The 13,562-nt window shown below is 36.2% G+C and overlaps 1 protein-coding gene across 1 annotated transcript; it reads left to right on the top strand.

Annotated features, from left to right (window-relative positions):
* Positions 1-7,848: 7,848 nt before the first annotated feature.
* On the top strand, positions 7,849-8,436 carry LOC143612348 (uncharacterized). Its single transcript, XM_077086356.1, has one exon. The coding sequence runs from the start codon at positions 7,849-7,851 to the stop codon at positions 8,434-8,436; it is 588 nt and encodes a 195-aa protein (XP_076942471.1).
* The last annotated feature ends 5,126 nt before the right edge of the window (positions 8,437-13,562 follow it).

The following is a 13,562-nucleotide window of genomic DNA, read 5'->3' as shown; positions in this document are numbered from 1 at the left end:
TTTGATTAGATTATTTTTTTAATATAATGAGATGTTATAACCCGTTTAAGAGCTATCTGGGTTTGGTGAGACCTTTATCCGTGAATTCGGGTCAAATGTGTGAGAAGCTTTCATTTATAAATAAAGTAATCTGATGGATTGAGAGAATGGTTGTTTTTACATTTTTTGTTTTTTAATATTTATTTTTTAGATTTTAATATTCTTTATTATAAGAAAGTTAATAATATACTTAGAGTTTGATGATGAAAGGGTTTCATAAATAAATGATATGTCATAACCCGTTTAAAAGCTATCTGGATTTGGTGACCCATGACCCGCTTATGTTTTTTACTATAAAATTGTTTATTAATTATAAATAATATCCTTTTCTTTTTAAATTGGATATTAAATTTTAGTATATTCCTATTTTGTAGGATTTTCATATCAAATAATTGGTTAGATTAATTTTTAATTTCATGAGATGTTATAATCCGTTTAAAAGCTATCTGGTTTTGATAAGACTCATACCCATGAATTTTGGTTAAATCAATGAGGGGCCTCCATTTAAAAATCAAGAAATCTGGTGGTTTCCATAAAAGGGGGAAGCGACCACATCGCGACACATATGATTTTTGGGTTTTCGTTTATATATATTATAGATAAACAATTTTATAGTAAAAAAACATAAGCGGGTCATGGATCACCAAATCCATATAGCTTTTAAATGGGTATAACTTATCATTTTTTTATGAAACCATTTCATCATCAAACCCTAAGTATATTCTTAACTTTCTTATAATAAAGAAAATTAAAATCCAAAAAGTAAATATTAAAAAACGAAAAATGTAAACAACCATTCTCTCAAGTCATCAGATTGCTTTATTTGTAAATGAAGGCTTCTCACGCATTTGACTCGAATTCACGGGTAACCCACATAGCTCTTAAACGGGTTATAACATCTCATTATGTTAAAAATTAATCTAATCAAATATTTGATATGAAAATCCTATAAAATAGGGATATACTAAAAATTTAATATCCTATTTTATTTAAAAAAAGATATTATTTATAATTAAGAAACAATCTACCTATTCTAATAAAGTAAAATAAATAGAGACACTTGTCATGTTTTGGTTAATTATTACAATTCCCCCCCCCCCCCCCCCCAAAACTAATATACCCTAATATATGTAGTAAATCAATAATTATTAACTTTCCTTTTACACTATATTTATATAATATCTATATATTTTTATAAATACAAATATTAACATATTATTTTACTATATATTTCAAAATACTTGGTGAACTCCAAAAATCAACAATAATTCATGTTTCTCAAATGAAAATTGTTTCGGGTTTTTTGTGGAAGTTAAATTTGATTTTATGGGTCAAAAGTTGGTAAATAGATTGTTTGGTACAAGTTAACTACATTTAGGTCAAATTTTGTTGCGGGTCAAAAATGAAAATTTTGAGTATGTCTAAAAGTTTGAGAATGCAAAATAAATTTATCGTCAAATTTGTTATGGGTTTAAAGTGTTGACTTTAAAATTCCAAAAGTATGAAAATTAGAATTTTAAACATGATTCGGGTTTCAAGTTTATTTTTAACGGCATTTTTTGAAATAATCAAAAGGTTCGGAATTTGGCAAATTGACTATTTTTCCCTCAACTATTAAAACTTAAGAAAAGATTGCGAACATTTTCGACATGCCACCCCCATGCCTATCAATGCTTCTAACTTTTATCAAATTTCAAATATTGATGTCAACATTTATTTTTCCTTCAATGGTGATTAGAACGTTGTATGGGAAGCATGTCATGCAAAACTATACTCAAATGAAAAACAAAATATTCACAAAATTGAATGAGTTAACATGCTATTTTTTATGTTGTCATTATAACAAAGTCGAAAAGCCCTCTGAAACTTATCAAAATCTTTTTTTATGGTGTAGCTCAGAAAAACATAGTTCTTAAAGAACATCCATTGTTATAATTAATATCCTACTTTTTTTGATGGGTGGTAAATTAATAAATATATCAATAAAGGTAACGACTCTTTTGTATTTAGGCCGAGTGGTTAGAACTACTATCGTATGAGAAGTCTTATTTTCGAAATTGGTTCATAACCAAAATTCTTTCAATTATACATATATGACACAGAGAATGAATTTTTCAGTAGAAAGAAGCATTCTCGGGTACGATTTTGCACGGATATTTTTTTATTAAGTTCATTTAAAAAAACTATTTTGTGATATAAATAAAATCAATTTATGTACACATTGTATAGATACAAACATAGATGTAACATATTTTTTTCCATATACGTCATATAATTATTTGTTTTACTTATAATTTTATAATTTGAATTATCTCGTGTGTAACACGGACTCTAAACTAGTATATATATATTTGTTTGATTGTTTTGAGTGAATGGCAACATACGCCATATATTTTTTTCAATGTTTGATAGTATGTAATATATAACTTCTATTAAATTATTATACTTAACCTAACACAAAATAAGCAGACATTCAAAAGAAGGTGCGCATGTTTTCACTTGTTTTTACTATGTACCCGACAACCTTCATTTACCGTCTGAGCTCTAAAATCATTGAATATGAAAGAATACTAAGAACTCACTTTCTGAACAAATCTAAACACAAGAGTGTGTTCATTTTTCATTCAATTAAATTTAAACAAACAAGCATATATCTAGACATTGTTAACTTTTAGTTATTTCTGGTTACAACCTTACTCAAGTCAATGTGTCAAAATACTCATCCAAATCCTAAAATCTTAGACCTTACGTAGTTATTGTTAAGACCATCAATGACGTAAATAATCACATAATCAAAAAACAAGAGTTGGTTTTAATTACCAACGTTAACAACTAACTGACCTGTCAATAATATCGTAAGCACATTTTTTGTGTATTTTTTTAATATATATAACGTATCATAACGCTCCGACCTAACACATTATCCAACCCGTCTCACCTTATTTTTTGATTGAACAAGTTAGCAAATTTGACTTTAATAATCTAAACTATGACTCATTAATCAATAATAATCCATATTGTAGCGTGAACAGTTGCACTTATAACTTTCACTTTCATTGAATTATCAATCTCACTATGATTACCCTTCACGACAAAAATATTGATTAGGACTGTTATTGGTAACGTTGCTTTAACGGATTATCCCGACCAATTAATTATGATTTGAATTATTAATATATAATTTTACTAAAAATATAACTCACAATTTCAACACTAATACATATATAAAATATATTAATATAACAAATGTCTTATGCACACAGAGTTCACACGCCTGTTAAATTTATTTCTATTGTCAAGTAATAAAAAGTTGGAATAAAAAAACACTGCGTACAAATAATTTGGTTTATGACCGAGACATTCAAGTTAAACAAATAAAACTTAACCCCAATTTGATAAAAAAAAAAGTAAAGCCTGTGTTACGGACCGCTCGGGCCCAACAGCAGCTCAAGCCCAAGACGAACAAGATGGATACAATCGGCCCAAGCGTCACACAAGGAAGCCCAACAGATTTGTGGATTGAAGAGCAAGATACATGATCGCATGATTTCCTGATTTTACTCCTTATTTTACTAAGTCTTAGGTGCATTAGTAGAGTTAGTGGTGCATGTTTCCCTTAGAATAAGGAACGTGAGAGATGATCCCTGTTTCATTGTATGTTTAAATTCCAGTTTTGCATTATGAAAATCATCAGAAAATTGCCTCAATTATTGTCTTCTTTCTTTGAATTTTCTTGGAGTGTAGCCTGCTAAAACAAGGCCTATCATCTTGGTGCTTTCATTCACGTCTCACCTTCCGCCATGCCTCCTCGCAAAGATCCGTCGGGTTCCGACGACCTACCCCCTACCGTCACGGACCAACTCGCCCAACTCATTGCCCTTTCGTCCGAAGCTTCCAAATCCCAACAGCAAACCAACGCCCAATTAGCCGACCTGATTACCGCCACCGAAACATCAACATCAAACTTGATTCGCAAACCATTCACCTAACTGAAATTTCCGGTTCCATACACACCGATGCCAATTTCGCTGAGCGACCCTGGGAACGGCACATCCATGACTGTTTTCAGGCTGATCTCCCCGAGCTGAACCGTCAACCCCTCACCCAAAAATCTCTTTACCGATGTTTGATGGTTCCAATCCCCTCGGTTGGACTTTTCAAGCCGACAATTACTTTAACTACTTCAATATCCCATCGGGGGATCGCGTGTCCCTGACAGCTTTTCATTGCACGGGCGACGCTCTTTCCTGGTATCAAAATCAAGCCGACGATCACCTTCTGGGCACGTGGACTGATTTCAAACGTCAACTTGAAATTCGCTTTGGCCCATCCTCCTTTGAAAATCATGAAGCTGCTCTTTACAAACTTCACCAAACCTCCACCGTTCCCGATTACCTCCTGGCTTTCGAAAGACTCAGTAATTGCATCACCGGTTTATCCCCACAAAATCGTCTCAACTGTTTCCTTTCGGGCCTTAAACCTGAGATCCAAACTGAAGTGGCTATTCATAAACCAACTACTTTACATGAAGCCACAGGCCTAGCCCGTTTGGTGGAAGACAAATTGGCCCACCTTCCCAAACATAAATCCTTTTACCCGTATAAATCTTCATCTGCATTATCTGCTTCTAACTCACTGACAGCCTCTTCCACCACTTCCAAATCGCCACCCACCACTTTCCCCACCCCACCTCTTACTTCCTCTCCACTATTACCCACCCCGAATAAACCCCTGCCATTTCACAAACTTACACCAGAACAAATCCAACAACGCCGCAAAGAAGGCCTGTGCTTCCGTTGTCCGGCTCGTTACTTTCCAGGTCATTCCTGTTCACCGCCGCAATTCCTCCTTACCGTGGACCACGGGGACTCTGAACCCTCGGACCCAGACCCCCTCATGACTCAACCGATAATTCCACACCAACATTCATGTCCCTCTCTCCAGCGGCCTTTTTCGGTGTGTCCGCCCCACAAACCTTACGTCTTACAGGTTTTATCATGGGCAAACCGGTCACCGTCCTTGTTGATTGCGGAAGCACTCACAACATTATGCAACCACGAATCGCCACAAGTCTGTCCCTTACCACTCAACCCATAACCCCGTTTCCCGTCATGGTTGGCAACAGCCAACTTATCCATTGTGAAGGTCATTGCCCTTCTGTTTCGGTTAAACTTCAAAATGCACACTTTGATATTCTGTTCTTTTTATTCAAAATTCAGGGAGGGACATCGTCCTCGGTGTCACTTGGCTGGGAAGTTTAGGGTCCATAATCGCTGACTTTTCTATACCCGAACTGTCTTTCACTTTCAACGGCTCCACCACCACCCTTCGTGGTGCCCCGCTGTCTCAATCTGTTACACCTGGCTCATTGTCCTCCATGCTTTGCCATGATTCGGTCGCTTCTATGCACGCCCTTATCATGGACTCATCCCCCTCAGCCACACCATCTCTACCACCCACTTCAGATCCTCAACTCAACCAGCTACTTCAATCTTTTCCCACACTCTTTGAAACTCCCCACATCCTTCCACCATCCCGTCCCCATGATCACAAAATTCCTATGCTTCCCGACACCAAACCTGTCAATGTTCGGCCCTACCGGTATCCCAATTTTCAGAAGCAGATTATGAGCCAACTCATTTCTGAAATGCTTCGTGATGGTGTGATCCGCCCCAGTCAAAGTCCGTTTTCATCACCCGTCTTGCTTGTTAAAAAGAAAGATGGGACTTGGCGTTTTTGTGTCGACTATCGCGCCCTAAACGCGGTGACCATTCGTGACCGTTTTCCGATTCCCACCATTGATGAATTATTGGATGAACTGCACGGTGCAAAAATATTTTCCAAAATTGACCTTCGCTCCGGCTACCACCAAATTCGTGTTGCTAACCCGGATATTTCCAAAACTGCATTTCGCACTTCGGACAGCCATTACGAATTTCTTGTAATGCCCTTCGGTCTCTCGAACGCTCCATCCACATTCCAAGCCGCCATGAATGATCTGTTCCGACCCGTTTTACGTCGTTTAGTCTTAGTTTTCTTTGACGACATCTTAATCTATAGTGCTAACCAATCGGATCATAACTCTCACTTGTGGTATGTTTTTTAAGCTCTTACCAGCCATCATTTCTATGCTAAAGCTTCAAGTGTACCTTTGCGGTTTATGACATTACATTTTTGGGTAATAAAATATCCTATTTGGGTGTCTCTCCTGATCAAGACAAAATCAATTCAATTCAACAATGGCCAACCCCACACTCATTCACCACTTTACGCGCCTTTCTCAGACTTACGGGCTACTATAGCCGTTTTGTTCCCAAGTATGCTCACATAGCCGCGGCGTTAACCGATATCTTGAAACAAAAAGAGTTTTCTTGGTCACCTGTTGCTAAATTTGCTTTCATTACCTTGAAACATCATATGCAGAACCTCATTACCCTAGCCTTACCTGATTTCAGTCAACCATTCGATTTAACCACGGACGCTTCCGGTCTTGCTATCGCTGCGGTCCTATCTCAACAGAATCGACCCATCGCCTTCTTTCAAAAAAGTTGTGTGCCACGATGCAAGGTCAATCGACCTATACCAAAGAATTATATGCAATCACCTAATCAGTACGCAAGTGGCGTCAATATCTTTTGGGTAGCAAATTTCGAATTTACACCGATCACCATAGCCTCAAACACCTTCTCAGACAAACCATTCAAACCCCCGAGCTGCAAAAATGGGTCACCAAACTCATCGGTTATGACTTCGAAATTCATTTCAAACCCGGTAAAGAAAACGCCGTTGCGGACGCACTAAGTCGAGTTGATCTTCCAACCATGTTGGCGTTATCTCATCCAACAGCTTTATGGCTTAATGAGATTCGCTCCTATTTCGCCAACAACCCAAACGGTCAGCAGCTGGTCCAGCAAGTGACCGCTGATCCGTCAGCCTTTCCACACCATGTGGTGCGCGATGGACTCGTCTTCTTGAAAGGTCGCATCATGGTCCCTCCCCTACCCTCCATCCGTCACAACTTATTGGTTGAATTCCACTCTTCAACGTTAGGTGGCCATTCTGGTATTCATGCGTCTTTCAAGAGACTTTCAACCTCCTTTACGTGGTTAGGCATGAAACGGGATGTGACCAAGTTTATCAAGGAATGCTCCATATGTCAGGCTATCAAAAACCCAACTCACAAACCTTATGGCCTTCTACAACCATTACCTATACCAACCAATACATGGCAAGATCTCTCCATGGATTTTATCACCAATCTACCAATTTCGAAAGGTAAGTCTACAATATGGGTCATCGTTGATCATATTTCAAAGTTCGCTCACTTCATTCTGTTACCCTCTCACTACACGGCAATAACCTTGGCCACCCTGTTTATGCTCGACATTTACCGCTTACACGGTCTGCCTAAAACCATCGTGTCGGATCGCGATCCGACTTTCTTGAGTCAATTCTGGAAAGCTCTCTTCAGCCAAATAGGCACAAAACTTCTCCATTCCAGTGCCTACCACCCTCAATCGGATGGCCAAACCGAGGTCGTCAATCGATGCGTGGAAAATTACCTTCGTGCCTTCGTTTTTGACAAACCATCCTACTGGGAGCGTTTCCTGTTTCTAGCTGAATTCTCCTACAATACCTCTCACCGCCATCAACATGTCACCATTTAAGGCCTTGTATGGTCGTGATGTCAACACTATCCATGACTGCACTCCAGGTTCCTACCATAATGCTTCCATCGATCTGTCTTTAACAACCCATCAAACCATCTTGGCAACTTTAAAGTCTTCACTCGAATAAGCTCGTATTCACATGACAAAACAAGCTAACAAGAAACGTCTAGAAAAGGAGTTCAACATCGGCGACTTCGTGTACTTAAAATTACAACGGTATCAGCAGCATTCGGTTCAACATCGCAAAAATCAGAAGCTTTCCAAACGTTTTTTTGGTCCTTATAAGATTTTGGAACGTATTGGCAAGGTTGCATATCGACTGGAATTACCGCCTACATCGAAGATCCATCCTATTTTTCACGTGTCGTTACTCAAAGAATGTAATGGCACTGTTCATCTTCCAACGGATTCTCTAGACAAGTTTGAAGCTACTGAAGTTAGTCTCTTACCTGAAGCTGTTATGGGCTCTCGAACTTATGCGGATAACAAAAAACAATTGCTTATTAAATGGGAAAAATTGCCTTTGGAAGACGTAACATGGGAAGATGAAGTTCAAATGAAACAACTATATCCGTTTTTTACCGACATTGAGGACAATGCCAATTCTTCAGGGGGAGGTGATGTTACGGACCTCTCGGGCCTAATAGCAGCTCAAGCCCAAGACGAACTAGATGGATACAATCGGCCCAAGCGTCACACAAGGAAGCCCAACAGATTTGTGGATTGAAGAGCAAGATACATGATCGCATGATTTCTTGATTTTACTCCTTATTTTACTAAGTCTTAGGTGCATTAGTAGAGTTGGTGGTGCATGTTTCCATTAGAATAAGGAACGTGGGGGATGATCCCTGTTTCATTGTATGTTTAAATTCCAGTTTTGCATTATGAAAATCATCAAAAAATTGCCCCAATTATTGTCTTCTTTCTCTGAATTTTCTTGGAGTGTAGCCTACTAAAACAAGGCCTATTAGCTTGTCAAGCGATGGTGAAGCATTTGGTAGTTGATAGTCGGTTAGTTTGTATAGAGTTTAGTGCGTTTATTTGCTAGTTTTATTCGGTTTTTGCTTGAACAATGGTACTTCATGCGCGTTTGTTATATTTCAGTCATGGATGATTAAAGTAGCTATTTTGGACATGTACAAGCATGGAATGAAGACCCGTGATAACCAACACGCGTTACGAGACATGAAACTTGATTTGCTGGAGAAGGGACCCGTCGCGTGTGTGGAAGACTATCCATTGCGTATCGCGATTGACTTTATTATTTGGCAGGTTGACTTTGTGGTCTATCACGATAAGCGATGGACCCCCTGAAGACCCAATCGCATACCGCGACGGGTGGCAGAATCGTGAAAGTTAGGGTTTTGATTTATATTGTGTTTTGACGACCCTATTATGCTTTATCACGTTCCAGAGCAGTTTTGAGGAGACAAGAAACCATTTTCATCATTCCATTACACCTAGAGATCATCTACATGGCCTATGGTCACTTAATCGAAGATCTTTTGATGTCGATACTCGACTAGTCGTCTCGAATCATACCCGGGGATGTAGAGTTTGTAACTTTTCAGTTTTCTTATGTATTTAAGAACAACTAACTGTAATTGTCTTTGATTAATCTATGAGTATTGATGTCTAATATTGTTGTGCATTCAGTCGGTTTAGGTTTATTTCGATCAGAATGATTAGTTTGCTAGTTGTTATGATAATTGCTTATATGGTTGTTTTGACTAGTTTGAATACAATGAAGCATACAATTGTCCTTAGTTGGGTCACACTGGCAAAGACTGTTTGATAACCAGTCCATGTGTTGGCGATTGTTGATGCTTAAGGTTTGTCTACTTAGTCAATCTGTAACTGATCATTGATAATTAATCGGTAATGCTAAGATGAGATTAATGTTAATTTGCTTACTTGAACTTCTGTGTCTGATTTGTCTTTGATAATTGTTTGAACTTGCTTAAGTTACTTGTTTTGTCTGTTTAGTATTAAATCAACTTAGGCATTCACTTCATAATCTTGACTTTGACTCTCTTAGGTTAGTTAATTTTGACTATAATAGCGTAATAATTCAACCATTATAATAATACACAACTGTCACACCCACTAAGTAGAGTTTGTTTAGAAACTTTTGTCTAAGCTCAAGTTCGGGTTACAAATTTGAATATAGTTAGAACTAATATTTAATAATCATATTTGTTTTTTAAGTTTATATAAAAGTGATAGATGCTAAAAACTTGTTTAGTTGTCTTAGATGAGTATTTACTATAACGAAACATATTATTAGGTTGTAAACATTTTTATAAAGTCTAGAAATGATAAATTTTTACCATAATATATCTTTAAAAGTTTCAAATTTATAAATGAATGAATGCATATGCATACTTATTGAGGTTTTACGCTCTTATGAAAATGTGGACTCTTTACGTTTTAAGTAGGCCAATAATAAGAAATAACATTGTGAAATAATAACCAAATTTTAATAAAATTACTAATTTATATTCTTCTTATACAGCAAAATCTCGTTAACCAACAAACATAGTAGAACAATGTTATTTTCTATGCACATGTTTGTATATATCTTTTTCAGAAGATAGATAATAGAACTAGTAAATGTTTACAATTAAAAAAGAAAGCAATCATTTTTTGTTTATGAAAGTTCACTGTTTGTGAAACAAATCACTTTTCTTTAAGCATATCATTATTATATTATATATACATTAAAAACCATCTTTACCTATACTCACGTGAAGTTGTGGTTCTTCAGCTTACACATACATGAGTTGTTTTATAACATTTATCTCTCTTTCTGTCTCACAACCACAACCAGACTCTTTGTATCCCCCACCACAGTCTCTTCACCATGCTTCCGTCTTGCTGCATCTCTGTGGTGGTCACCTCGCCCGCTACGATTCACTCCGATTGTTTCCAGGTTCCTTTTTGGAACCCTAGGTGGCGGTTGTGGGTGGTCATCGGTACGATTAATCACCCGATCGTTGCCGGGTTTTTCCGATTGTCGCCGGGTTCCTTTTCTGAACCGGTGGTGGTCTGCTAAAGTGACGGTTGTCATAGTCGTTAATGGAATAGTAATGCAAATTGGATTACATTGAGTTGGTTTCGTTTATAACGGTTATGATGATTCATTTTCTTATTCGTTTGAAGGTTAATTTAGATTTTATTTTTCTTTTTTACTTTTAGTATGGAGACATGAGTTTTAATGAGGTTTGGTTGATAACGACTATGATGATTGAACCAATTATGAATCCTTGGTTTCAATTACGAATCCTTGGTTACGATCAATATATTGTTAATTGCTGGGATTGACGCGGGGATGAAAAAGTTACATGATATTGAAAGATCTTTACTTGATTCATAACAAGGCTACTATGATAACTTGATAAGTTGTGAACTGATTTGCTACAGAAGGTTGAGAGTGAAGGAAATAGGTTAAAAAACCTGTAATTGTGCAACTGGTAGTTCATCCAGTTCTTTGTGTACCAAAGTTCTTCGGTTTTGTGAGAAACAATTTGAATCCACTCAAACCGGGAGGGTACTCTAAAAACCGTTGTGGGCCCTCCATATAATAAGTTCCATGAATCCCTATTGAAGTCCTAGAGTTTGTTGACCACAACGCAGGTGAGCCAGTTAACAAATTTAGTATCCATGTGTTGCCTTTTTGTTTAAAACCATGTACATGAGGCTCGAGCCGGTTGCAAGGCAGTATGCACGGCTTTGCACGGTCTGAATCAACTGCCACTTTTCGCTATGGCGATTGTCTAGCTGCACACATTTTATGATTTGATATTGAGGAATGCTACCTTATACTAGCTGTTAAAGGCCACTACAAAGATAGCGAAGGTGTTATGTGTTCAACACACCCCCTACTCACAAGTTGGAAACTGAGATTTGAAATAATGTATATGTTTCTTTTCTTGGTTATTTGAAGTCATGTGATGTTGCTCTTGGTTTTTTTTAAACTTTGGCATGTTGAAGACATAGGCGTGTTCATATAAAAGGAAATGATGTACACCTATAAGGTTTTATATTATGTTATGTCACTAATAAAAAAATGGGGTCCTTTTGAGCGGTAATTAGGTTTGTTTTAGGAACCGTCCATAATAAGGAAGATAACCGCTCAAAATGAACCTAAATATAACAAGTGATATGACCACCCAAATTACTAAAGGACCGCCCAAAAAGTCTTTACATATAGTATGTGCACCGCCCAAAATGTGAGAAATTAAAAGGAAATATATTTTTTATAAATTCAGCAAATATTAGCTCTTCAAAATTCAAATACCATTAAAAAAATATAAATTTAGATAAAAAGAAAACAAGCCCAAAATAATCACTAAAACTTGTTAATACATTAAAGCATACATTGTTCACAAAGCGTACATGTTCAAATACAATACTAAACTACATTCTATCGGTCATTTTATCATTTAATACTAGGATAAAAAACGTTTCATGATGTTTACGACCAACGTATCGATTTCCTCTTGTGTGATATCTGTTGTATCATTCCAAATATATAAGAAAACAAAAGGTGAGATATAAGTTATGTAACAAACACAATATATTAATTAAGCCCAACCCTAATATAATCCAAACCCAAGTAACCTGAAACATAAAAAAAGAGCCGAGTCATTGTAAAACCCAAAAGTCAAATAATAAAAACGCGAAACCCGAATAATATCATAGTAAACCCGATTAACCCAAGCTACACGCTTAAATCAAAGTATGTAAATTTAAAATAGGATACTTACACTATTGAGATAACAAAATTGCTTGCTAATAACAAACTCGCACATATACATTATTACCATGAATCCACACCCAAGAGCCTTCTTGTTGCTTACACTGCATATATATAATTAAAAGAAAATTCAATTAATAAAATAATCACTTATAATTTGTTTAAAAACAAGATTCAATAATCCATATAATATAAATAGTATACCTATATCATCTTCCAAGTAAATGAACATTCAAAATAAGTTCCGACCGCCTTTGAAAGAGAATAATGATTCAAATCCAAAATCCACCCTTTATGTTCTGCATGGAAAACGATAAACAACACCCAATGCAAGCTAAAAAAAGAAAGTTATAGAGTCAGTATAAAAATTTAGTAATAAAAATAAAAAAATTTACACTAAAAAACAACAATATTTACTACTTATTGAAAAATGGTGCAGGAAAATACTCTTTACCATGATGAAGTTTGTAGACCTTAACTATGTGCTCTTTTACACTTGCAAAAGTTTTGTTGCAATCTTCCTTAGTTATTTTTTGGGAATTAAAAAGGACGACTTAAGTATTTTGAATCGGTAGGCCATACAAATACCTAATATCAACAAAATAAATAGTGCAAGGTTAATAAAATTCAACTATATTTTAAATAAATATAATTATACAAGAAAATAATAATAATAAAAACTTAAATTTGGCACCAATGTTACATTGTAGCATCAAGCAACCCGTTCACTAAAGAGTGTGGCATCCCTAGTATTTGATGCAGTTAATTGGGATGATGAATTGGTTCCGGGGTACCTCCCCTTATGCACATTAACATAATTGCAAAAGTGACTCGTTAACATGAAAACTAGAGTAATAAAATAAACATCAACAAAACCCAATGAACAAAAACCCAAATTAACAAAAGAAACTATGCATACCACCACGCGAACTAGCTAGACTATTAAACTAAACACATAAACAATTTGATATGTAGATCCAGGCCAATAAACCATATCTAGCAAAATCTAACAATTACAAAATCACATTTTGCATGAAGAAGGCATTCTTAAGATTGTATCAACAGCTGATTTACAGCCAATTGAAAATGTAACA

This window comes from Bidens hawaiensis, unplaced genomic scaffold (genome assembly GCF_021521415.1).
Source record: "Bidens hawaiensis isolate Kalapana, Puna unplaced genomic scaffold, B.hawaiensis_p1.1 tig00034419_1, whole genome shotgun sequence".
Taxonomy (NCBI): domain Eukaryota; kingdom Viridiplantae; phylum Streptophyta; class Magnoliopsida; order Asterales; family Asteraceae; genus Bidens; species Bidens hawaiensis.
This window is presented reverse-complemented; position numbering and strand designations above follow the sequence as displayed.

Bases quoted from the DNA above. Each gene is read 5' to 3' on its own strand.
- LOC143612348 (XM_077086356.1), top strand. From the start codon at position 7,849: ATGACAAAACAAGCTAACAAGAAACGTCTAGAAAAGGAGTTCAACATC.